At 21.9% G+C, this 26,762-nt stretch overlaps 2 protein-coding genes across 2 annotated transcripts; one reads left to right on the plus strand and one right to left on the minus strand.

Annotated features, from left to right (window-relative positions):
* Positions 1-3,577: 3,577 nt before the first annotated feature.
* Positions 3,578-7,452, plus strand: Spg7 (SPG7 matrix AAA peptidase subunit, paraplegin). The gene is made up of 9 exons (XM_011497807.1): positions 3,578-3,584; positions 3,615-3,622; positions 3,763-4,051; positions 4,218-4,529; positions 4,614-4,782; positions 4,845-5,197; positions 5,617-6,110; positions 6,644-6,769; positions 7,315-7,452. The coding sequence occupies exons 1-9, from the start codon at positions 3,578-3,580 to the stop codon at positions 7,450-7,452; spliced, it is 1,896 nt and encodes a 631-aa protein (XP_011496109.1).
* Positions 7,453-10,275: 2,823 nt separating this feature from the next.
* Nbr (exonuclease mut-7 homolog) lies at positions 10,276-13,959 on the minus strand. The gene is made up of 11 exons (XM_011497531.1): positions 13,759-13,959; positions 13,382-13,547; positions 13,158-13,298; positions 12,812-12,996; positions 12,509-12,747; positions 12,259-12,440; positions 11,758-11,952; positions 11,489-11,677; positions 11,270-11,416; positions 10,716-11,170; positions 10,276-10,369 (listed from the first exon to the last, which is right to left on the minus strand). The coding sequence occupies exons 2-11, from the start codon at positions 13,515-13,517 to the stop codon at positions 10,340-10,342; spliced, it is 1,899 nt and encodes a 632-aa protein (XP_011495833.1). The 5' UTR covers positions 13,518-13,547; positions 13,759-13,959; the 3' UTR covers positions 10,276-10,339.
* Positions 13,960-26,762: the final 12,803 nt, after the last annotated feature.

Raw genomic sequence — 26,762 nt, forward strand, 5'->3', positions numbered from 1 at the left:
TTAAATTTTGACTGAATCACAAAATCACCGAATTACAAATTTTCTACTTCTTGAAGAATGGTACTAAATACCATTTATAATTTGTAAAATAATAAAAAAATAATTATAAGTTATGTATGCGTACATACATATGTGTGAATTATACAATTCACTGAATTATAGGCAATATTTATGATCATTATTCTGTTAAAAGAAATTACTATTAAAGATGAAACAAATATTATTTAAATAAATGACCCGTCAATATATTTTAATTTGATTCACTTATATATTTTTGTTTATAAATGACTCATATATAAATTCAATTATTCAATTTTCATTCATTCCAACTTTAAATCTTTATAACATTTTTGTAAAAGATAATATATTGAAATACTAAAAACTTAACGAGATGGGCAGGAGGCATACGAGAGTGGAGAGAGAGAGAGAGAGAGAGAGAGAGAGAGAGAGAGAGAGAGAGAGAGAGAATCTATAAATAGAAATAATACAAATTGCAATTTCATTAAGACTTTAATTTTAATAAATTATCATAGTCAAATTATACTATTATTAGTACTACTTATAGTATGTATTTTTATGCACAGTTGTATGTAAAATATAGTCGTTTAAAAAGAATTAAAAATATTGAGTAAATGAATGTTAAAAATAATAATTAGAGACTGCTGCTCAGAATAAGGAGATAAAATAGTTATCCGAAGCAGTAATGATAAAAATAAAAGAAAGCAATTTGCAAAGATATATTCTGATAAATAAATCAAATATGAATTTAATAATAATTACAGTTAAGATTTTTATGATAAAAATGAAAGAAATATTAATAAAAATGAAGAAATATTATAGCCCAAACCATATTTATTAAAGATAAAATATTCGATGACATAATTGAATATACTTGTAGTTCAAAAATAGTATAGAAAAATTAATTTTATATTTTTAATAACTATTTTTCATAGTATAAGTGCATGCTATTTCAATATAGTTTTTAATATTACCTACCAAATTTAAAAAATAGTACATTTGGTTCAAATTTATATAATCTTATTCTGAAATACTTTATAGAAAGATTATTAAATATTTATATGTTTATATTTTATATAATAATCATAATGTAGGAGTAGGTACAATATTAAAAATTAGAAATTAAATATAATGTGTATAAATAATCTTCATATATTTAGAGGTAGTCGTGTACCACAAATAATTATTAATACATCAATTTTATACCAAATGAAATAGAAATAATTTTATTTCATAACTATGAATATATTTTCTAAATATGTTGATAAATAAATCAAATCATATTTTAAGACAAATATTAATTATAGTTTTAAAAGATATTTTTAAACTTGAATGCAACTTATTAAACTATATATTTTTTTTATTGAATAATATTTACTACCCTTTATTTTACATATCGCACATTTTAAATAATATTATTTATTAATAATAATATTTTTATTTGTTCCATAAAATATTTTTTTTTAATAAAATTAGATTATATAAATATTCTTTTCAATTTGATTTTCGTCTAAAATCACGATTTATATCAATGAATTACAACCGAAATTATGAACATTATCATCATAAACTAAGTTCTTTAATGAAAATTTAATCAATGGTTACTTATTATTCTACTTATGACATAATATTTAAGATACTTTTTCTAATTTTTTTAATGAATTCAACATTATTAAATATTTATTCAATAAAAGATTGGAAAAGGTCTACTTTTAGCTCATGAACATGTTTTAAAAATTATTTAATAAATATCATTTATTTTAATACAAAATAATATAAAATATTCATATTTTAATATTAAATATTAATAAATTAAAATATATCTGTAATATAGACTTATTAAATATATAATATCTGTGATATATATAATATATCTATGATATAGACTTATTAATTACATTATATCTGTGATATATATAATATAATTAAAATATTCATATTTTAATATTAAATATTTTATATTATTTTGTATTAAAATAAATGATATTTATTAAATAACTTTTAAAAAAAGTTCATGAGCTAAAAGTAGACCTTTTCCAATCTTTTATTTAAACTATTTAAGTAGTTCACTACAAAATGTAATATTAAATATTTCAATTCATTATATTATCTTATATACAAGTCATTTCTATAAAAATTACATCGACAAATCTAACTGTTTTAGTTTTAGTCTAAGTTTTTGAATTATAAAAAATTTATTGAATATTACTATTAATTTTTTTTTTCATTACAATATAATTATTATATATATAATATAAATATAAATATGCCTTGATAAAGTGTAGTAAATGATACTATAATATTATAATCAATTTAATTATTCATATTTAATATTATTATTTCGCATACAAAAAGTCATGTAATTTTTATTATTAATTTTATTAGTTAATTATATTATTAGTTAATTGCTGAACAAGTCATATTTACACCTAACATTTAGTCTATAATCCATAATTTACATATCTACAATTTATATTTAGTTAATCAATTATGCTGGATGACGTTATCGGTTATATAAATTTGCATGCATAATAATTATCATTATAGTCTTTTAATAACTTTTCTTCAGCCGTTTGTATAATATACAAATGAACAATGATCATGATTACGGTTTTTATTTATAGTTCTATTATACTTTAAATAAAGCATAATTATTTCTATTTTTCTTTGTGTTTTAGATCAAATACTGATATATTTTACATTAAATAATTTTAATTAAATCAAAAGATTAGAATTATGTAGAAATGTTGCATCTTTTTACTGTAATTTATGTTATGCCTCTCAGATGGCGCTTTATGATTTAGTATTTATCATTCAACTTATGTTAGGATTTTAACTAATAAATCGAAACTTTGTCAATTAGTTTTACATGTAATTGTGAAGTGATGTATAGATTTTTGCTTTAAAAATATAATTAATGTTTGCACTTTAAAAATAATACTTTTCGAAATTTTTAATTACGTAAGTTATAACAGTAATTTATTTTGATTCAATTTTAGCCTCAAGATAATTATATTCAATTTATTTCTACTTATTTATGTAAAAGATTAATGCAGCATGCTTGGAACCTGTATAATAATATGTTTCGTTATAAAATAAATTATTTCAAATATTTAAACAAACACTTTACAAGTAATAACAATTATTTTCAACGATGTTTAAATCACAAGCAGATGTGTAATTTTTTTGAATCTGTATCAAAAAATGTATGTTAGTTAATTATTGATTACAAAATATCAACTATAAATGTCTATAATCTAATTACTTATTGTTAATTATATTTTAGACACTAAAACAATTTCAAAGGGAATACCGAGCAGTTCATTCCATATTAATTCGCAGTTGTTTCATTAAAGTATCTCGTATACAAAAATCTGATGATAGTAGATACTTTAGTAATGGAAATATAAAATTAAATAAAAATAAAGCTAATTCATCCACTAATTCTGAAGATGATTTAAATCAGAAGAAAAACAATAATGACGACGAAAAAGATAAAAAATTAGTTAAAGCAAAATTTTTTTTAGCTTTGGGACTGTTTCAAGGTTTTGTTATTTTAATGTTTAGTATTTTTAATATAAAAAACATATTTCAAGATGATGCAGTAAGTAATTACTTGCTATAATATCTAATAATATTCATTTTAATTTTCTATTCTTAAGTATTTATATTAATAATTGTTATTAAATACTAATATTTATATAAAATATATTAAATTATCAAATTATACATGCAGGTTATTAGGCATCTATCTATATAACAATAATATTTATAATATTAAATATTTATAACCTGTTTCAGAGGTCTGAAATAGTTTCATGGAATGAATTTGTTTACCAATTTTTGGCAAAAGGAAAAGTTGAGGAAGTCATTGTTGCACCAGAAGTTGACATAGTGATATTTAAAGTTTATGATAATGCTGTGATTGAAGGCGAAAAAAGTATATATTCAGTATATCGCATGTTTGTTCCAAATGTAATAAAAATAGAAGAAAAAATTCGAGAAGCAGAAAGAAATTTAGGAATAAAATCTGGTTAGAAAATTTAAATGTTATTTCAAATATTTAGTTTATATTAAAAACAGAAGATTTTAAAAAAACTTATTTTTTCAAATAAAAATGAACTATTTATCATATTAATAAATATAATTTTTTTAATCTTCATATTCAAATTATTTATTTTAATGTATATTATTTACAGAGTTAGGAGTGCCAATTAAATATGAAAGGTCATATTTTTCTAATATTTTAATTATTATACTAATTATATTAGCTGCTTTATTTTGGCGCTTTTCTAACCGTTTACCACAAATACGTGAATTTACTCCTAAATTCTATAGTCACATGACACAAGCAAAATTTACTTTAGTCGATCCTCTGACTGGAAAAGGCAAAGGTGTTCACTTTTCAGATGTAGCTGGATTACGAGAAGCTAAAATTGAAGTTATGGAATTTGTAGATTATCTTAAAGCATCTGATAATTATAAAATTCTTGGAGCTAAAATTCCGAAAGGTAAAATTTTTATTAAGCAATTCATAATTTTTTAATTTTATTATTTGAGAAAATTTGAATGTATGAAGTTTAACTTTATATTAGGAATTCTATTACTTGGTCCACCAGGATGTGGAAAAACTCTACTTGCTAAAGCTGTTGCCACTGAAGCGAATGTTCCATTTTTATCAATGAATGGTTCTGAGTTTAATGAAATAGTTAGAGGACTAGGTGCAGCTCGAATACGTAATTTATTTAACGAAGCGAAAAAGCGGTAAGACTACAATAAATATAGTTAAAAATTATCCATTATTAAGATAATAAAAAATTTCACAGCGCACCTAGTATAATATATATAGATGAAATAGATGCTATTGGTAAAAAACGTTCAGAAACATTTGGCAGTAAATTAACTCCAGAACATGAACAAACATTAAATCAACTTTTAACTGAAATGGATGGTATGGCAAGCAGACAGGATGTCATTGTTTTAGCTTCAACAAATAGAAGTGAAGTTTTAGATAGAGCTCTTTTACGAGCGGGTAGATTTGATCGACATGTTCTTATTGATCTTCCAAATCTGGTGGAAAGACAAGAAATTTTTGAACTACATCTTAAACAAATTAATCTAGATCAGGATATCTCAGTTTATTCACATAGATTAGCTACTATGACACCAAAATGTAGTGGTATGTTCATATTAATTACTAGTGTATAAGTTTAAATTGTTTTTACGTTAATCAATACTTCTTTATCTTGATACAATATTAATTAATGACATAATTTTGTCATATAAATTTTGTTTGTTAATGACAAAAGTGAAGGTAAAGTTCTTTAAAAATGTATATTAGTTTTTCTGTATTAAGACAAGTTAAATTGATTATCTTTTTATTTATTAAATAATTAACTGTCCATTTATAAACTTTACGAAAGATAAAAAAAAACAATATAAAACTTTTAATTGAATAATTTGGGGAATGTTCATGTTAATTACAAGAATCTATTTTATAATCTTTTCTGAATTAATGTAGTATTAATACATTAAAATTGTTAAATAATATAATATCATTAAATTTAGTATTGATTATGGTAACACTTACTTTATTAGGAGCCGATATTGCAAATGTATGCAATGAAGCGGCATTGCACGCAGCTCGAACTTCGAAGCAAAAAGTAGAGAGCGAAGATCTATGGTGGGCTGTAGAACGAATATTAAATGGATGCGAAAAGATTAATAAGACCATATTAAAAACGGAGAGACGTATTATTGCTTATCACGAAGCTGGACACGCAATTGCTGGATGGATGCTCGGGAATATGGAAAATATTTACAAGGTTTCGATTATTGAGCGAACAAATAATACATTTGGCTTTGGCATAAGAACTGCAGAACAAACTCTGTATTCAAAAGAATATTTAGAGGATTTAATGTGTACATGTTTGGCTGGCAGAGTTGCAGAGACTCTAACTTTTAATGTCACTACTACAAATGGACAAAATGACTTGGAAAGGGTAAAGAAAATTGCATATAATATAGTCAGTAAATTTGGAATGAATAAATCTGTTGGACTGATAGCATTTACTGAAGAACAACTAAGTGATGTAAGTGATGCTTCTTATTATTTTTAAAAAATACAATGATTTTCTAACACCCGATATAAGTATTATTGTGATTATATTATTTATTTTGACACACATACGTTTATTTTAATACATTTTATAATTCAAGTAAATTGAAACATGAAGGTACGTCAAATACCTAACCATTGTATTTATAATCTTATGTACTTTAAGAAAAAAAAATGACGTAACTTTTACATTAAATTCTTTATATGTGATTGAACAAAACAAATAGAATTTTCACTTTTTATTTGATAATAAATTATATTTTATTATAGAAAAAATAATGTCCATCAATAGTGTTTATTAGATTAAATATTTCTTTTAATATCATAATTTATTACATTTATTTCATAACTATTTAAAATTAACTTCAAACAACTTTTAAATAAAATTCTTCATATATCTTTATTTATTATTTATCATAGATTATTGATAAAAATTAGTTTATTTAAAAGAAGTAAGTTTTCTTTCTTTTTTTTTATAGAAAAACATTAAATGATTGTTTTTTTTAGACTAATCGTAAAATATATAGCAAAATGTTGGGTAATTTAATGGATGCAGAAGTAAGAAACATGATTGCTAAGGTGTATAAAAGATGCGAAAAGCTGTTACTTGAAAATAAAGATAAATTGAAGTTGGTATGTTATACTATCTACTTTTAAATTATAATTTTTAAAATAATTATTTTTTATATAATAGAATTATTATTATATATTAATCTGTTTTTAAAAGGTTCTGTTAATTAAACAAATATTTTTGTTAATAATATATATTAATTTATCACTGGATAATAAATTACTTTTCTATAAGAAGAGAAATCGAAATTTCTGTTATTTTTTAATTTATACAAAATTACTAATATAAGGATTCTATCAATTAAATCATTTCGATTTAAGAATTATAAAACATTTTCAAGAACATTTATACTTATTGCTAAATATACTATTCAATTTTAATATACTATTATGAAATATATTAAAATATGAAAATAAGATAGTTTATAAAAAAGAAATTTAGTTTTAGTTCTAAAATTATTTATTAATTTTAAGTTAATATACTTTGCTAACTAATATTTAATATTTTTCTTAATTTAATAATTTTTACTAAAATACAATAGTATTATTCCTGTTTTCTCTAATTTTATTAATAAATTTGTAAAATGAAAAACAATATTTATTTATAGCTTGCTGAAACACTCTTGGAGAAAGAAACTCTTACTTATGAACAAGTGGAAAAAATCATTGGGCCAAGGAACATTAAGTCGAAAATGAGCTCTACACAACCACTGCCAGTAGTAGTTCCAAAGAAATTGATTAAATGATATATATATACTTAAATATAATTTTTCATTGATATTATTATCATTTTGTTGTAAATTAAAAAACAGAAAAGTTGGATTATGTAATATATTTTAATCGCGTAAAAATTAAAATTAATTGTATACACAAAATTTATAGAAATATAATTTTCTATTTTCAGTTCATTTGTCATCATTTTCTTTATACTTTATATTTAAAAGTTTAAGACTTTTTGGTCAAACAAGTTGTATTTCACATTATATCAATATATTATAATCTAAAATAAGAATCTTAAGAATATAACACGAAATTTGTTTTAGTTTGTTATATTAACATTTTGTTCCACATTTATTTATTTAATCATAAAATGAATTATTTATTCTTTAACTTGTTCTTTCGTAATCAAATATGTTGTAATAAAATATACTGAATGTTAAGTGTTTTTTTAATATATACTATTTCACAAGCTTTCAACTTAAAAGTTTTTAAAACATAAATAACTATCTTATTTTTAAATTTGCAACAAAATAATAGTATAATTAAAAATTTTTTTTTATTAAAATTAAATTTTAAATTTACTTTGTGTTTTATTTATGTTTTATTTTAAAAATTCTATGAACATTGAATTCTGTACCAAGCTACAACTAAAACTTATTACAATAAATAACTTTTAATTATTGTAGTTATAGTTAAATATATTCTGGTTGGTGAAAAATAAGTACAGAAATGGGTTTGTGTTTAGTAATAACAATAGTTTTCAAATTTTAATGGTTTATTAAATCATAATAAATTATAAATAAGTACTTTTCAAGATTTACTAAATATACTTTTCTTCTTTAATTTTTAATTAACATTATTTATTATTTAAATTTCGTTAATTATTTTTACATACTATTTTCTACAATTTAATGTTTTCTTTATACTAATGAAAATTAGGTTTAATAATTTTACGTATTTCTGTTTTCATAAAAATTATTTATTTGTTGTTTAAAATTTTCTTTATCAATAACTAATTTAAATATGACGTTTTTGTTGCATTTCTTTTTAATTTGAAAGTCCTGTGCTTTTAATATAAAAACCTGTTTCAATTATTTGAAGTCATTTGTACATTATACTATTTATATCAATAGACAAAATCAATTATCTTATAAACTTATTAGAGAGATACATACGGTATTTTGACTCGAAAATTACTTTATTGAATAATTAAACAGTCAGATTTTAATTACTTCTCAAAATAATAATTTTATTATTATTAATAATAATATGAATTCGGTTTATAAATATTTTACACAATTTATTATATTTACATGTATTTAAATATTTTCTCTTCCTTTAGATATCTAATTCAATTTTATAAACTAATAAAACTTAATTACTTTAATAATTTATTTATACAGTTTAAAAATCGATAGAATAATGTAGTCTTATTGCCATAATGTATGAAGATAATGAATATAATGATGTTTAGGATAAAAATATATATATCCAAAAGAAAAATTGGATAAAAGATAAACATAAGTAAGTAATGATTTTTGATGAATAATAAATAGATGGAAAAATTACAATTATAATTTATGCAATATATGAAAAATACAATTATTTAAATCAACAGTAATAATGATGTATGAAAAAATTAAATTTCAAATAAATTCAAAGTAAAATTAAATTAATACAAGGTAATAAAAATTTATAACAGTTATATATTAAAGTGCAAAATAATAATGAGGTAACTTATTAAAATTAAAAATATTAATATTTAATTTAACAAATGACGACTACATAATAATTACACCATTTGTTACATAATTGAACAGATTTTTCTGTATTTACATATTCAAATGTTGTTCACACAAAGTACTTTTTAAATTAAAATGTGTACTTGAATAATTGGATATTTGTCAAATTGAAAACTATTAAACAATAATAATACTAAAAAATAATTAATACTACATGAATTCTTATTTCCTAAATGCTTAGATTTATCAAATTTTAATTTATTATACTACATACTAATCTAATATATATTGCTAACAAATTGATAAATACTGTTGTAATCAAAAGCGTGGTTATAAGTTGAATATAAGTTTTATCTCGTTTTATTATAAATGTTATTTTACGATCTTTAACATTATTCAATATAATTGAGTTTCTTTAGAACTTAGTAAATTATAAATATTGTATTCTGTGAAGTGTTTTTACAATTTATAAAGAGAGGATTAAAATAAAATATTATATGCTATACTATTTTATATTATTCAGTTTTTTAATATATGTTAAAGATTAATATAAAATAAATTAAAATTAAAATATTAAATTACTGTTAAAAAATTTATATTCAAGATTTTGAAAGTCATACCTAAATATAGATATTTTATTTTGTATGTAAAGAAACAAATAATGGAATTTAAGCATTTATTATAGAATTAATTTATAGTACATATTAACGCAGATGAAGAAGGTTACTATTTTAAGAAAGATATTTTTCTGTTTACTCATGAGAGAAATTTGTATTATATATATATATATATATATTCTATAAGCAAATCGTATAATATAACAGGACAACATTTAAATTTATTATTCTAATTGAATAACTAATTACTATAATTTTTTATTTACGCATGATCTTAAAAAATTTTAGTCTATATCAAGATATATGTTTTACTTTTTATGTTTAAGTACAAAGCAATAAAAGCATCAATAAATTATTACTGAAAGTGAAAATATCAATTCACTATATCAATAAGCATTTGTTACATTTCAAAAAATAAAAAATGTAAACATTTATATTCTATTTTGTAAATAATTTGTAACAGATGTCTATTTATATCTTAATAATTCATCATTTTAAAAGGTATTTATAATAACAGACTGTAAGTTTTATAAAAAAAAACATATACAAACAGTTTATGAATCCCTGGTATTGTTGACATTAATCTGTTAACAAAAAATCATTAAATATAATATAAGCTTATCAAAAAAAATATGTTTTTCTTAACACAATATCTTTTTACAGTATAAACTAATATCTTTTTACTTTTTAACTGATAAATTAAAGTAATTTAAATATTAAGAAATAGTATTAATAATATAATTCAAATTTATAAATTTATAATAGTGCATTTAGATAATATAGCAAAATGTAGTAAGATTTTGAATATTAGCTTTTTCTAAAATAGTAAAATGAATTAAAAAAATTATATGAAATTAAATATTTGGCATGTTTTTGCTATAATTACTAAAAACATATAGTAAAATAATAAACAGATAATAAAAGTAATACCTTAAAATGTGGTTTTTTTGGATTATAGTCAACTGTAGGCTGTCCCAGAAGTGCAAATGAATTTTGGCAAGATGGATTTTGCACATACATACATCTAGCTTTGAAATGTACGTACAAGTTTTTGCAATGTAAACATAAGACATTATAAATATCCAGTAAACAATAAGCATCTAAAGCTGCATATATTATTTGACTTTCTCGCAGAGGTCTGCGTTCCCAATTCGAAAATTGATCAGATTTATCTAATCTTAGACCTAAACAAAGTTCCACTAATTTACTTAAGCTCGCATTTGTAAAAGAATTATCACCTTCATAAGGAAATTGAAAATTATAGTCATTTAATAATTCCTTCCATAAAAGACTTAAATCCAAATAACCTTCTCCACAAGCTTTAATATTTGAGAGAGCAGGTATGCTATTTCGTATTACATTAATATCTTGAGCCATGGCAAAACCTAAATTGTAAAATTATTATAAGTTTATATTAAATAAATTTAAATGAAATAACTAAAATGAAAATGTTTAACGTAATATAAATAAATATTCAGACATACCCAATTTTAATATTTTATCATTATTAAATAGTATTGTGCGTAGTTCTGTCCAAAGATACAGAAAATTTCCTAATGTTGTAACATCAAAAATATATACATCTGTATTAGTTGCAATTTGTATCAGAGCTAGTTCTGATTTCTTAGCACCTACAAATTAATTTCAAAATTATTGAAACTTAAAAATATGATGTAGATTGATAAATATTCTAAATTTATCACCAAAACTTGGTTTCCATTCAGAATCAATACCAACAATATTAGTATTTTTTAAAGCATTATTTAAAAAGTCTACAAAGGACTCTGTGTCACTTATAATGTGAATACATGTTCTTGGTAAATTTAATGTATAAAAACTAGATTTTTTAGGTTCATTACTGATTTCATTATTGGTAGTATCATGTGGATTACCTTTATTTAATTAAACAGAGTATTAAGATTTTGAATTTAAAAACGCTTAAAATATGTCTAAAAAATATATAAAATATTACAATCTGGATGTGACAAGCTATTGGAATAACGTTTTAAAGACGAAGGCCACTTATTTCTAGGTACATTGTAGATATGAGCAAAATATAATGCTTCCATACAATCATTTGCATTTACAAGAAATACCACAATCTCGACTTGCAATAGTGGATCATTGCCAATTGCTTCTTTTACCATTTCTCTCCAACTATCGACACCTATAATGTAATAAGAAAAAAGAAAAAAATAAGTATTAGTGGTACAGTATTTTTTGTAGATCTATCTATATGTAACTTAGAATTGATATTAATTTTCAATTGTATTTAAAACTTACATTATGATATAAAAAAAAATTAAGTTAATAAATGTAGATTAATGTTATTTGTATAAATACAATATGAAAAATGAATTTAATAAAATTTTAGATTAACTATATCTAAATTAGCAAAAATTTACAATTGAACAGTCTTTAAAAATTGACATTAGTGAATTTACATATATTATTTAAATAAACAATAACTTACTTAGGCTTCCATCTACATAACGTTTATATATTAAAAATCGAAGTGCTCCTTGACCTCTTTTCATTTGTAAATTTGGACATGTTTCAGGTGGAAGATTATAAAATTTTACCAATCGTGCTAAAGTTTTAGCTATAGGCTTATGTTGTAGAGTTATCATTTTTACATCAGGTATTTTATGATGACTGTAATATATTTTCATAATATTAGATGATTGATACTTAAATTTAATATATTTATGTAATAAACATACATTATAAACTGATCCAAAGTCTTTTGTGAATTATTATCTGGAGAAAGTAATTTATCCAAATAAGTTACATATGTGCATTGCATATCTGGATAATCTTTTAAAAGATCTTTTACAATACTAATTTTATTTTGCAAAAATAACGGCAATAACAATATTTCTGGATCGTCAAATGATTTTTGAAGTTTCAACATTTCTGTGAACTGCCCTGCTTCTTTGAACTTTTTATTTCTAATCAATTCCTACATAATAATTTAATCAATTATATTACTTAAAAAATTTTTAAATTTCTTTTTAAAAAATTACCTTTATAAAAGGAATGAAATATATATTATCTGTGGAGAATTCGTAAACATCTGATACCATTCTTACAAATTGTAAGCATTTTTGTTTACTAACTAATTTAAAGGCAGCTACTTTTAATTCAGGATAAAGACAATATTTATAATTATTTTTGACAGGGTTAATCCACTTTTCAAATTCCTCAATTACTGTAAATATTTTATGTTTATTTAAAATAAAACATATACTTAACAATAAAATAAATTGTAGAATGTGACGTAAAATTATTAATTAAGTTATGTTCAAATTATTTTCTAATCTATAAAATTTCCTTCTTATATTTTTTTATGAATAAAGAAAATTAGCGTACTTGTAACTGCTAGAGAAGATTTTATTTTTATTTGGTAAAAATGATTTGTATTTACTAAAATTTTTAAAGTACTCAAATAAGGATTTGGAGCAGTTTCAAAATATTCATGTAAAGTTCGTGTTACAGCAACACTCTTCTTCCCTAAAAATAAATTATTTTAAATGGTTAATCAATATTTAAATTATATAAATATCAACTTTTTTATTTCAATGTTTTCAACTTACAACAACTCCAAATTAGATGTAGAGAATTTAACCAAGTTTTTGTTGCATTGTCTATAGATGAAAAAAATTCTAGTTCAGATTCTGGATCTTCTTTTTCAATCGTAAAATTATCGTTATCACAAAATGCTTTTGCCATGGTAAATAACAAATTCTAAAATCTTACAATCTAAAAGTTATATTTTGATTGAAAAAATTATATATAATTTTTAGAAAAAATATGTATTGTTATTATTAAACAAAACGATACAAATTAACAAAACTCTTCTAAATAAATAAAAAGTATAAAGTTTATGATATAAATAAAATTTCTTATATTAATTGCAATTTGAGCAAAAATGCAATAGCATTATTAGAAACATATGGGAGTTTATTTTAACCTCAAATTTTAAACACTTGTATAGATTTTTCTTTGGTAAGTCAATTTCTTCAGTCTTTTAATTACTTTTTTGGTTATTCTATCAACTGACTTTGATACTTCTGAAAAGTAGACTACAGCTATTTAATTAATGAGAAGAAACAATTTTGTTCATTTTCGAATTCAGAACACTTTATTAAATAGCCATTTTGTTTTTTGGAAACTGACTACTGACTGTTCCCTTCAGATACTATATAATAAACACTTGATTTCACGGTTGCTACTGCTAATATTTACTCCTGAAATTTTTCAATTTGAGTAATAATTTACATACATATTCATACTTAGCATCCACCCATGATAACATTAAACATGATAACAAATAAAATAATGTAGATTTTTTGTATAAATTGAAGTTAATTGACTTTTTGTATATTTGTATTCAATTCAAAAAATGTTTATATAATTACTTACATTATATTATTTATTTTAATATTTTATTTTTTTAATAATGTATATTGCTATATAAATAATTCATACTTTTATTTATTTTTTGCTAGAAAATACTAGAAAATTTTTTACTTATTATTACTAGAAAACGTAAGAATAATTTAATCGATTTGGATAATTATATAGTACAATTATTAAATATTTAATACATTTCATACATTTTTTATTTTTGTGCTATATTTAAATTATATAAAATTCTTATCTTTTGCTCAGAAATGCATGAATTTAATGTAAAGCTTTATTATTTATAATTAGTGCAGTTGAGTATGTATTAAGTTTGTTATAAACTTGTGTCAAATAATAAAGGCCAAAAGTTTGTTTTTTTTAATTCAACAAAGAAATGAAAGTTTATTATTTATTTTATTTATTCTATCAACAAATAAATTAGTAGTTAGTACTTGCAATATTAATTGCAATGTGTATTTATTATTAAAATGCTATTAAAAATAAATAAACAAAATAATTTATATTATTAATATAGCAATTTCTAAATTATTACGTTGAAGTAACAAAATTTCAAACCAAAAATTGTTATGACATTTTTTGCTAAACGTATTATTTTTTAATTTTGTTATTAAAAATATTATTATATTTTAATATATTAAATAATATCTTAAAGAAAGTTGTTACAATAAGAGGTCAAAATTCAAAGTATAGTGCAAGGAACTTGTAAAAGAAAAATTATTAGAAGCATATATTTACTGTCAAGGCAAAGGCAATTGCATATCCTGTCATCAAAAAACAATTATGTATACAGGCATTTGTACATACTTGGCTACAATCAGACAAGCAGGAAAAATGCGAATTGGGGTGTACAAATTAAAATTTTTCCTTCACGATCACTCTTTTTCATGTATACTAATGCATCTTCTGAACCGGCTACGTACCCCCACGACAATCAAACCCGAGCCCTTCGCGAATCTATAAAAGTAAATCAAAACGAGTTTGTCAGACTCTCTTGCCTATCTCTCGTTGTCATATCTCATTATCAGATATCTCATTTGAGAGTAATATCGAAATTTTGAGCAGGAAATAAGGAATAAGGTTATGTTCATGCAAGGCGTTTAAGACGTCAAATACTCATTATCTATTTAATAATTTAGCGCTTGTTTGCCTTAAAGTATGATTTTAAATTTTAAATACAACGCCAGAGGAGAGTGGCTGTGACTTGAACTCGTAGCAGTGGCGACATTCAATTCCAATATCTCCATATCAATTACAAACAACGGCTGCACCCTGCATCTCTCGTGGTTATAATTTTGTAAGTCAGTCAGATAACCGTGGCGCAGCAGCAGTGGTAGCGGCGGCGGCGGCGCGACAGCGATTACTATTGCGGAGTGTACCCATCTCACTCACTCTTGTGTATCGATGACTTTGAGGGAGCGAGCGAGTTAGGAAAAGAAAGAAGGAAAGAAAGTAAGCATAAATAGGTACAGAGTACGAGGCAACGACAGCTCGACGAAGTCGGCACCCTCATCGAGCAGTCAACGGACGCCAGAAGATAGTTATGCTTGTGCAGGCCTAGCAGAGCGGGTGTCAAGATGGCCGAATAGTGACGGTGGCGGGTAGTCGTGCGCAAGGAAGACGGAGAGAGGACTGTTTTTATTCGTGGATTATTATTATTATCGTCGGGGAGACAAGAAGCTGTGAACATAACGAACGCTGGCAGCGACAGTGTGTTTGCGCGGTTATGTCCGGTTGAAGAGAAGTTTTGCAGATGATGGCTTAGCGCGCGCACAGAACCCTATATCGATATTTTCAACTATCAACCCCCGCTTACAGACTTTTGACAACGTGCTTGTGTGTCTATGCCTGTGCGTGTGCGTCGTCGAGGAGAGCAGTAGCAGCAATAGCGGTGGCGGCGGCCGCAGCCGAGGTTCGCAAGGAAAACGGCGGTGAAGGAGTTGGAGACGCTGGCGACGGACACGACGACCAGGAGCCATGACCGAGTTTAATGTCGACCTCGGCAAGCTCCCCGAGGATGTCCGGGAGAAACTCGCCGAGCTAGATCTTGAACTCTCGGAAGGTGAGTGAATTGAACGGGGCTCGTTACTCTTGTTATTGTGCAGGTTATCCTATTCGATATGCTCTGTATTTCTGTGTTTCTATCTAGTATGTCAATTGTTGCGTGTGTAGCGTTAATGTACACATCTACATGTATGTACGCGTATGCCTCGCGGTTGCTGTTCTGACTCACCCCGTTCGGTCGTCGCGCCCGATATTCATAGTAGTATTGAAGAACGAGCGAATGGATGTATAGAGGTACAGTGTATGAAATATCAGAAAAGCCTCCGTTTATCCAGCTGTATAACAACGCGAGGACCATTTTATGTGCACCACACACAAGGACGAACAGGGGAGAAATTTAAAGAGAGAGAAAGACAGAGACTTTAATCGATAATTTCTCACGCGTTCGTGTTTGGTCAAAGTGTGTGAGGGAAACGTGTAAAAGATCCACTACAGATGATTCGAATATGCGTGTGCAGATGTACGGTACTATGGGCAACTGTATAAATGCGTATTGATGTACATGTTAAAACGAAACCGGAATTTTATTCATCCCTGACGTCACTTTTTCGATTAGTCGCATTATTAACACACTTGTGAGAGTGCGCGTACACAATTTTTATTGTCACGTGAGGCTCAACTTAACTATCAAATTTTATTTAATAAGCTCTTAAATATTATATTCTTTAATTCATCTCACTTATGATTAATTCTTATCAAATTTCTTAAACGGACAGTGAATAATTTTTTTGGATCTTGAATATGAAATACAGCGAGGTGTCAATTCTTATAACTTGACCTACATTTTTAAAGCGAAACAGAATGCGAATTTTATAGCGAATTTAATTGTTTTATATATTAACTATTACTTCTATCTAATGTTGTTAAATACATTATAAAATTTTATAAAATTTTTTTAATAAAAATTCCGTTTTTGTGATGCATACGTAAGATTTGACTGTCTTTAAAATATATATATTTAATATATATATTTTATATATATATATATATATATATATATATATATATATATATTTGTGTGTGTGTGTGTATGTATATTAAATTACGCATATTTCATAAATAAAATTTTACAATTTGTAGTCCAGTATAACGAAAATGTTGTTCTGTTTCATTTAGATGTTTGATTTACTTTTTATTACGTTTAGCGACTATATACAATGAAGAATGATTAATTTTACATACGACCAAGGAATAAGTTGATTTACTGCAACCTGAATTTGATAATTTGTTTTATTTTATATTTTTCTTTTCATTATAAGAGAGAATAAATTTTTTAGATAATAAAAGTACGATGACTAACAGCTTCTTTCTATTAAACAGATTTGTTATTTCCTCGCTTTGGAACTATTCTCAACTTCCTTTTCTACTAAGTTAAGTAGAAAATTTTTGGACGAACATATAAAGACAATATGTATATCACGAATTATAGAGATCCAGATGTATATATATATATTATATATGTATACTTTTTAGTAATATAATATAATAATAAACATAATAGTAAATTTGGTTATGTTTTTACAGTTAAAAAGTATCAATTAAAATAGCTTCGTTAAATATAATTTGTATGAATATTGACCGGAGTTTAAATTTTTGTTCTTTTATAAAGAGGTATAATATAATAATTTTTTTCATTTTTCTATCACTATTTAAAAAAGAGGACATTTGTGTATTATTAAAAAATACATATTTATTAATATTAACAAATTTGTAAGAAATATCTTGATTTTTCAAATCTATGTTCTAGATCTGATCATATTTACAATTATCTTATGATTTAAGTAAAGTGATGTAGAAATAAAAATATATAAAAGGTAGATTAGATTTAAATATTTTATTGATATTCTTAATCTTTTATGAATCATTTATGACGTCATTTAGCCTCGAATTAAATAGATTGGAACGCTTTATAAACGTTAGCTAAAGTCAATAAGATATTATAAATGTAATATTTTCAAATAATCTCAAATCATATATTTTGAAATTTTTTTTTATTAAAAATCTTAAACATGATGATTATACAATATTTATTTAATAGATTTCATAGATATAAGTGATACTGGCTTTGAAATAAAATTTGTTAATGTAGTATAAAAATACTTTATTATATTTAATATTATTTAAAAATATGATATATACGGTTGTTTTTATAGTTCTTTATAGTAAAAAAACAAAAATCATTAATTTTAAAATTAAGAAAAAGTTGCTAACATTATTTTAGTAAAGTAAATATATTATATATTTTTTATATTTCATACAAATTATGAATATAAAAGATAATCGAATTCTTTTATTAAAAATTATAATTAAATTTTTTAAAAATTTAAATACTCTTTCAGTACGATATTTTGATTGAAATAAAATAAGATTAAATACATAATTAATTGATTTAAAAAAATTAAAACAAACAATTACATTTAACGCAAAAAGGGCATGACAATTTACTATAAATTATTTATAATATACATATTATGATATTATTGTTAGAAGTTTTTTTTTATTTTATAATATATTTACCATATCCTAAAATTATGTAACTGTTAACTAAAATGTGATTACATTTATTTCAATTTGACCTAATCAATTTTAAATGATCATAAACATTATGAGATAATTTAATTTTAATTAAAAATTATAAATAATAATTATAAATATGTACATTATAATATGTACATATATTAATAATAAATTATAATAAAAAATAATAAATATACATTATATTATGTACTTTTAAAAAGATCATAATAACTCTATAATAATTTGATTTTATTTTAAGTATATGGATTTACAAAATTGAAATACAATTTTATAGTGGAATAAATTATTGAAAGAAATTTTGTATTCAAATTTTAAAACTTTTGTTTAATAGTTTTTGTACAAAATAAACAAGTAATAGAATAAAAAGTAAGAATAAAAACAGGTTATTTTCATAAATGTAAGTCGAAAATATATTTTATAATATACGTTTATGGCAAATATAGACGCACGCATAGCCGAACGAAAGTTTAAAATTTTTCTCAAAATTTATCTGCAACATTCATTGACTTTAGTACATTTCATGCATATAATATATATACATACTTTACCCATGATGATTTAAACCATTGTTCTCTGTCTCTTACTTGTTTTTTTTCCGTGCTTACCTCCTTCATTCAAACATACTAATATATTTATGTCCTTCGTTTACTTGTTATACGCACGTTATAACTTGACTTTTGTTAGTGTCATAAAAGTTTTTCTAGCATTATAAAATTTATATAAACTAAATTAAATTCCAAAATTATGTTTTTTAATTGGAAATCTGCAAAATAATTCATAATTATTCTAAATTCAAAATTATATAAATTGGTTGTATAAAATCGTTATTCTTGGGAGATATCACATTGTTAGGGTCAAGTCTTTACTGTATGCTTAAAGTATATATTGATATTAGAATATAAAATACTTTAATTTGTAACATTAATGAAATATGAAATATAATAATATTTGTTTTATTTATCTTTTTTATTGTATTAAAAATGTTGATAATAATTTACTGAGAGAAAACTTAATTTTTTATTTGCAGATGAAATAAAAGCTAAATAAAATATATATTTGGAAAATTGTTTAATTTATTCTAAAATTTTTTTTGAATTTACGAATGTTTAATTAATCCCAATTCAAATAATTATATCACTAATTTTTTTTATTTTGAAATAAAGTATTTATATTAATATGAATAGAAAATTCAGAAATTGAATATTTGATAATTTTAGTATGCACTTACGAAGTTTGCAAGTAGTAAATTAAATGGAAGTGTTCGAAGAACTAAGTGTAAAGATAAATTTTATTTTTTATTTTTTAACGTTAATTTTCAAAATAGATTTGGTTAAAAAAATTATAGAAGAAGAATAGAAATATTTTATTAAGAAATTAATTTCAGTTGTTAATATAAGAAACTTCAAGATAAATAAATTTTTAATAAGAGTAGGTAATACGTACTTATTTACTTTATGTTGACCTTTAGTTTAAATTCAATCATTCATTAAATTAAGTACATTATAATGATTATTCTAGAATATTATAAGTCATTTAATAATATTGCAAAATTCATTATATTAAAAACCGTTTTCTATTACAAAAAAATGTTGTTGATTAGATTTCAGAACATTTTTCAGTGTGATATAACTAAATTCCTCCATTATTAAATATTAATAATTACATTAAATTTACACAAAATATTATTGATAAATCAATTACTATTAAATGTAATACTATATAGAGGAATAGTAATTTCTGTAATTATAAAATAATGTTTATCTCTTTACTATTAGTTATTATTTAATTATTTATTTAAATAGTCTTATGATTTAATTTTTTCTGTGATCTAGATTACACTGGTTTGAAGATTAAATTATGTATTAAAACAAATTCACGATGCAATAATAAATAATAGAAATAGACAGAGAAAGAGAGAGAAATAATGATTTATTGATTTTCAAATATTTATACGATGAAATATCAGATAAAAATACATATCTAATGCTAATTTCTATAATATTACAAATTCTAATATTATGTATAAATTATAATATATATAATATTATTATCATTCATAATATTACAGAAAGTAGCATTACTATATATAGTATTAAGTTCAATAGTAATTAATTTCTCAATAACATTTTTAATATTTAACTTCAGTTTTTAATTTTGTAAAGGAAGAATTTGATAATTTCGTTTATTTTTATTCAAGAAAATACGAAACTATCCCTTCAAATCCTCTATGCAATTTATTGATATACATTGTTAAGAAATTGTTTTAAAAGAAAAATTAATATTTTTATTATTTTATATAACAAATTAATTAATTTGGCTGTGCCTATTATTTTATGTTAACAATAAATTTATTATTAATATTTTTAATATTAATTTATTTTATTTTTAATTTTAATATTTTAATATTTCTTAATATTTTATTATGTTGGTAGAAGTAAGAAAAAAATCAATTTAATACAAATTGATATAATTCATGAAATTTTGTCGTATTTATGAAATCGTCGTCATGAATCTGAATTTCATTTATAAAAAATTATATTACATATCTAAGGTATACCTGTAACAATTTTATAAGGCCATGAAAACTTATATGTCATTAATGAAAAAAATCAACGTTAGTTTATTATTAATTATGAAATACTTGCATTTAAATTTGAAAAATTTATTAAAATAATTTAATATTCCATTGATCATCTAAAAGTAATTAATTCTTGACATTGTTTAAGAATCATACAACTTTTTTGTAGATTGATATGATTGAATTTATATAAATATAGGATATGATATAATATCGGGTTTCTATTGATTGATTTGTATTGGAATTTATATTATCTTCATGAATGTTATTAATTTGCACATTATTTATTTTTATTAAGATTTCTTAATTATTTTAATTTATTTATATCGTCATTTTTGTATATTCCTTAAAACATATTTTTATAAAAACATAGTGTCTATCATATTATTTCTGTAAAAAGGTAAAAAAAATCAAAAATAGAAATTATGTCTTTAAAATTATCAAGATGAAAATTTAATTATTACATATAGTTGTATATATTAGTTATAAAAACTAGTTAATATATATATATATATATATATATATATATGTATACATTTCAGAACATCTTCAGCTTTTGATTGTCTTACATTTTGATAAAAGTTACTATTGTTATTCATTTATTCAAGTATTAAGTTATGACGTTATTCTAATATTGTAAGAAATTCAATTCTCTCAATTAATATTTAACTTTTTATCTAAATAATAATTCACAAATTTGTTTTTAATCATCTTTGAGTCTCTAATTGTATAATGATAATATCAGTTTTTATTGCTTTAGTTGAAAGTAAATTTTTGTTATAATATTAATAAGTATAATTTTTATTTTTTTTTATTTATTTTTATAAATATAAACTTAAAAAATAAGAATTATTCTAAATTATTAATAGTTTCTTTTTCTTATGTTATACTTTGAGTAATATAATTTAATATACTTAATTAAAATTTATAATGATAGTTGAGAAATATGATAATATAATTGTAAAAATAATTATTTTTAATTTATTACTTATTGGTAATTAAAAAAATTATTTTTTGCTAAATTCCAGTTTCTATAGATATAGTTCCATAATTCTACTAAAAATAGAATATATAAGAAATATGTATATCACTTAAAAATTTTGAATTTTTAGTTATATTATGCGTATTAACTATTAATTTATAATCTACATAGTATTATTTAGATTCTTTAACGAATTTTATTTAGAAAATATTATTTAGAAAATATTACCATATATTCAGTATTATTTGTACAGTAAATATAAATTACTGGGATTTTAAGTTAAAGATTACTAAATAACATATCAAATAACAAAATTATTCAATACATAATTTTTTTTAATAAAAATTTTTAATAAATAAAAAATGTTATACAATTAAAATGAAAATAAATTAAAAATTAAATTAAAAATTATATTTAATAGTAAATACATAAGAAAATATTCAAAAACTATATGGTCGGAATTATGATTTTAATGATAAATTGTAAAGGAAATAAATGCTCTGAATGATTAACCGTAACATACAAGACGAAATTATATGAAAATAAAAATTGCCAACTAAGCTGTCTATTTGTCAATTTAATTTTCATTTTTCCTCTTACGGCGTAGAATGAGCAAATAATTGTGACAAGAAGGGTGGGTATAGGTCACGACATTAATTCTGTCGGAAGTAGCAAAGTACAATGGAGGTGATGCTTGTCTTCACTACTCTTTTTAGTGCCTCGTTCATGTAATTAGCTTAAAGTATTCACTTAAAGAATAGTCATTAACAAACAGGCATTTTAAATGAAACACTTGTATAATGAACATATAATAAAATAATAAAGAAAATCTAGTTTAAACTTATTTTTATCATATTAATATAAATAATTTCTCTATGTTTAATTAAAAAAAAAATTTTCATCCTATTACTATTATCTATTTATAAATAATACTATTTTCAATAAATTTTGCATTGCTTGTACTAAATTTTTAAAATTATATAAAAATGAGTATTAAAAGTGGACGAACAGAAGTAATTTCAATAATTAATTTTGATAATTGTTATATCTAATTACAGTTTCAGTTTAAAAATTTACAATAAAAACAACAAAATTATGTTAAGTTATCAGATCATGGTATATTGACAACCATTTTTAATAAACTATGATTTTATGTTTTTAAGTTTCTTTTATTTTAGTTTTATTTACTTTTAGTTTAAAAACTATAAAGTAGAAAATTTTACTTTGTCTTTTATTTCCCCTCCTGTTTTTCCGCTAACCAATTGAAAAATTTAATATGATTTCTCTTGTTTTTTATTCTTTCTCTCCCTTCGTAAAGTTAGGAACTATTTTTCATTCTCTTTATACTCTTAGATACATCCTATCCTAATACTGTATTATGTAATGTTTGGAAAAAATATTTGAAACGGTTTTAAATAAAAAGTGCAATTAATAAAAATTTCTTATAATAATTTATGATCTATTTTATTATTATTTATTAGTATAATTATTTTTATATGCAATTTTAAATTTTATTCATAAAATCAGATTTTATTGTTTTTATTTTAATAATAATTTTAATTTTTGTATATTTAAATGAGAAATCAATTTATATATTAGTTTAAAAATATAATTATTAATTATTATCCTGAAATGGCCAAATAATTAGAATCATAATATGGTTTTAGTAAAACTGTATTATTCATAATAATTAAATTGCAAAATATAATTTCATCAATATCTTCACTGAATTTTAAATATTTTTACATCAATATTTAAATTAGAATTAATATCAATTGCTAACTGGAAATAAATAAATGCACTTATAAAAATTTAATTTTTTTGGGAAAACAATTATAATATATGTAATAATAATATAGCTTAGACGCTCTCATTGTTTGTATAAATAATTATACATATAGAAAGTATTGATTTTAAAGTAATACAATAAAATGCATTATTTCAATTATATAATTATGTAATAATCAGCAAAATTTATTTTAAGTAAAATTAACTTCTCAGCAATATTTTAGATAAAAAATGGAATTAAAAATATACGACAAAAAATATAAATATAGGGATCAATTTTTCACTGATGGAATAAACATCGAATCAATGCGCTGATAAAATTGAAATAAATAGTCATTATATTTGTGAGGAATGACTAAATATTGAAAAAAAGTTTTTGTTTATTTTCTATTTGTGTTCTTGCTCCAAATGTGGTTTTATTTCATATTTGACGCAATTATTATTTGTCTTATAATTTCTAGTCACTTAAAATATAATGAAAGTGACGCATATGATAGTATTAAGGGATTATGAGATAAATAAAGATAAGTAAACCAACAAGAAGGTAAAAGGCATGATTTATGAAACAAAACGCGCTTTAAATTAATAAAATTAATTTTTTTCGTGATATATGATGCATAGAAAATTTGATCCAAAGTTTATAAGTCTTGTATATACAATTTTGAAAATTTAAATACAAATTTCTTTAGAATTTTAAATTGATAAAATTGAAATGATTTTTCTCTGATTATAACTAGTCATACCTTTTTAAACACTGCTAATGACAATAGTAATGCAAAACCGCTTTTATTTTTTATTTTAATAAATCAAATATTAATAAAATTTAGGTATTGATTACATTAATTACAATATATTATAAATTAATTTCAAATCAATAAATTTGTATTTTAGATTAGTATTTTTATAATTCCAATATGACTATATTTATTAATTTTTTGTTCTGTTCAGTTAAAATATTATAATTTTCTTAATATGTACATATTTAAATTTCACAAGAAAGTGTATAGAATAGATCAATAAATAGGAATTTTCTTATACAATGTAGAACTTTAACAAATGTATCGATTTTTTAGAAAAAGGAGGTAATAAAAAATTAAGTCATAAAGCTGGACTATCATAATAACAATAAACGAATAAACAAACGATACAAAATGTTATAGAACCGGATAATAAAATACTAGAAGGAGAGATGCAAGATGTTTGAACAAGTTGAATGTTCAGATTTAATCTGTCGTTATACTCTTGCCAGAGACTGCTTTTATAATAGTGACGTTCATAGTTGCAGGGCACTGTCATTCTTTCTGGTTTATACTATAAAAATTTTCAAATCTGTGCTTGTCGTAGAGAATAGAAATAACGGCAATAATTTAACTGATCTACTGTATAATTATATGAAAGACATGAACGTAAATGCTGAGTGGATAAACGCATGAAATATATATTTATGTATATTTAAACACATAAATAAATGTCAAAAAATTCATTAGACTTTATTGAAATAACAATGATTTTATACCTTATTTAATTAGAAACTTTATTTTATAAGAAAAATCAATTCATATCCTAATGCACACTTACAGAAAGAAGTCATTTAAAACAGTTTTTGAATGTAAAATAAAGAATTTGTTAAAGGTAGTATACGTTAATCATTTAATCGTTAAATTAATTATGTATGTTGTGATACGAACCAAACAGTATATTTATAAATAATAATTTAATGCAATTCTCAGGCACTTGTATTATTGATAATTGAAATATAATTACATTGCCGAAATATCTAATTATTTTTATTTAATGCTTATCAGTAGTGAAATGTAATAAATTAAAGATTTGCATTTTTATGTTGTTTTTATTTTATAATATAAGCATTACCATTTTTATTTGATTTTTTATTCTTTAAAATATATTCATATAAACTTCATTAGTATTTTTAATACGTATATTTATGATTAACTTCTTTACTTTACTCATAGAAGAGAAGTAAATCTTTACTCATCAAATTTTTAATATACATTTAACTTTATTTTGAACTTGTTATATTTGTTAATATAAATAAATGTAAAAATAAAATATAATGAACACTTTTTAATTAAATTATATTTATTTAGTTTTTATTTTATTATTCTTTATTTTGATATTCTCTACCATCTACTATCTATGTTATACCTAATACGTATTATTATTATATGATTATTAAATAACTACAAAAATGAAATAAAATTTTATTAAACACTTGAATATATTTGAAAATTATCAATGTAGATGGAAATAATTATTTTATTTTTAATAATAGTAATAATTTGATTGTATATAATAATAATCATATCATTTTTAATAATAATAATAATTTGATTTAGTCTATGTAATTATTAAAAGAAATTATTTGGGTTTATAATTATACTATTTATTACTTTTATAAAAAATAATTCAAAGATGAATTCTAAAATATTAAATGGGTTTTATAGATAAAAATATGAATGTATTCTATAATACTGAGAAAGTATTCCTTTATTAAAAATGCATAAATTAAAATATAAAGCTTAGATGACGTACGGTAAAGTAACATGAATATTATTATTAGTTTGAAAATAAATTTTAGAGT

This window comes from Ceratosolen solmsi, unplaced genomic scaffold (assembly GCF_000503995.2).
Source record: "Ceratosolen solmsi marchali unplaced genomic scaffold, CerSol_1.0 scaffold47, whole genome shotgun sequence".
Classification (NCBI taxonomy): Eukaryota; Metazoa; Arthropoda; class Insecta; order Hymenoptera; family Agaonidae; genus Ceratosolen; species Ceratosolen solmsi.

Bases quoted from the DNA above. Each gene is read 5' to 3' on its own strand.
- Spg7 (XM_011497807.1), top strand. The intron at 4,783-4,844 runs GTAAGACTACAA...AAAATTTCACAG, and splicing joins TTTAACGAAGCGAAAAAGCG to CGCACCTAGTATAATATATA. The intron at 6,770-7,314 runs GTATGTTATACT...ATTTATTTATAG, and splicing joins ATAAAGATAAATTGAAGTTG to CTTGCTGAAACACTCTTGGA.
- Nbr (XM_011497531.1), bottom strand. From the start codon at position 13,517: ATGGCAAAAGCATTTTGTGATAACGATAATTTTACGATTGAAAAAGAA. The intron at 12,997-13,157 runs GTACGCTAATTT...AAATATTTACAG, and splicing joins ATCTTCTCTAGCAGTTACAA to TAATTGAGGAATTTGAAAAG. The intron at 11,417-11,488 runs GTGATAAATTTA...ATTAATTTGTAG, and splicing joins TGAATGGAAACCAAGTTTTG to GTGCTAAGAAATCAGAACTA.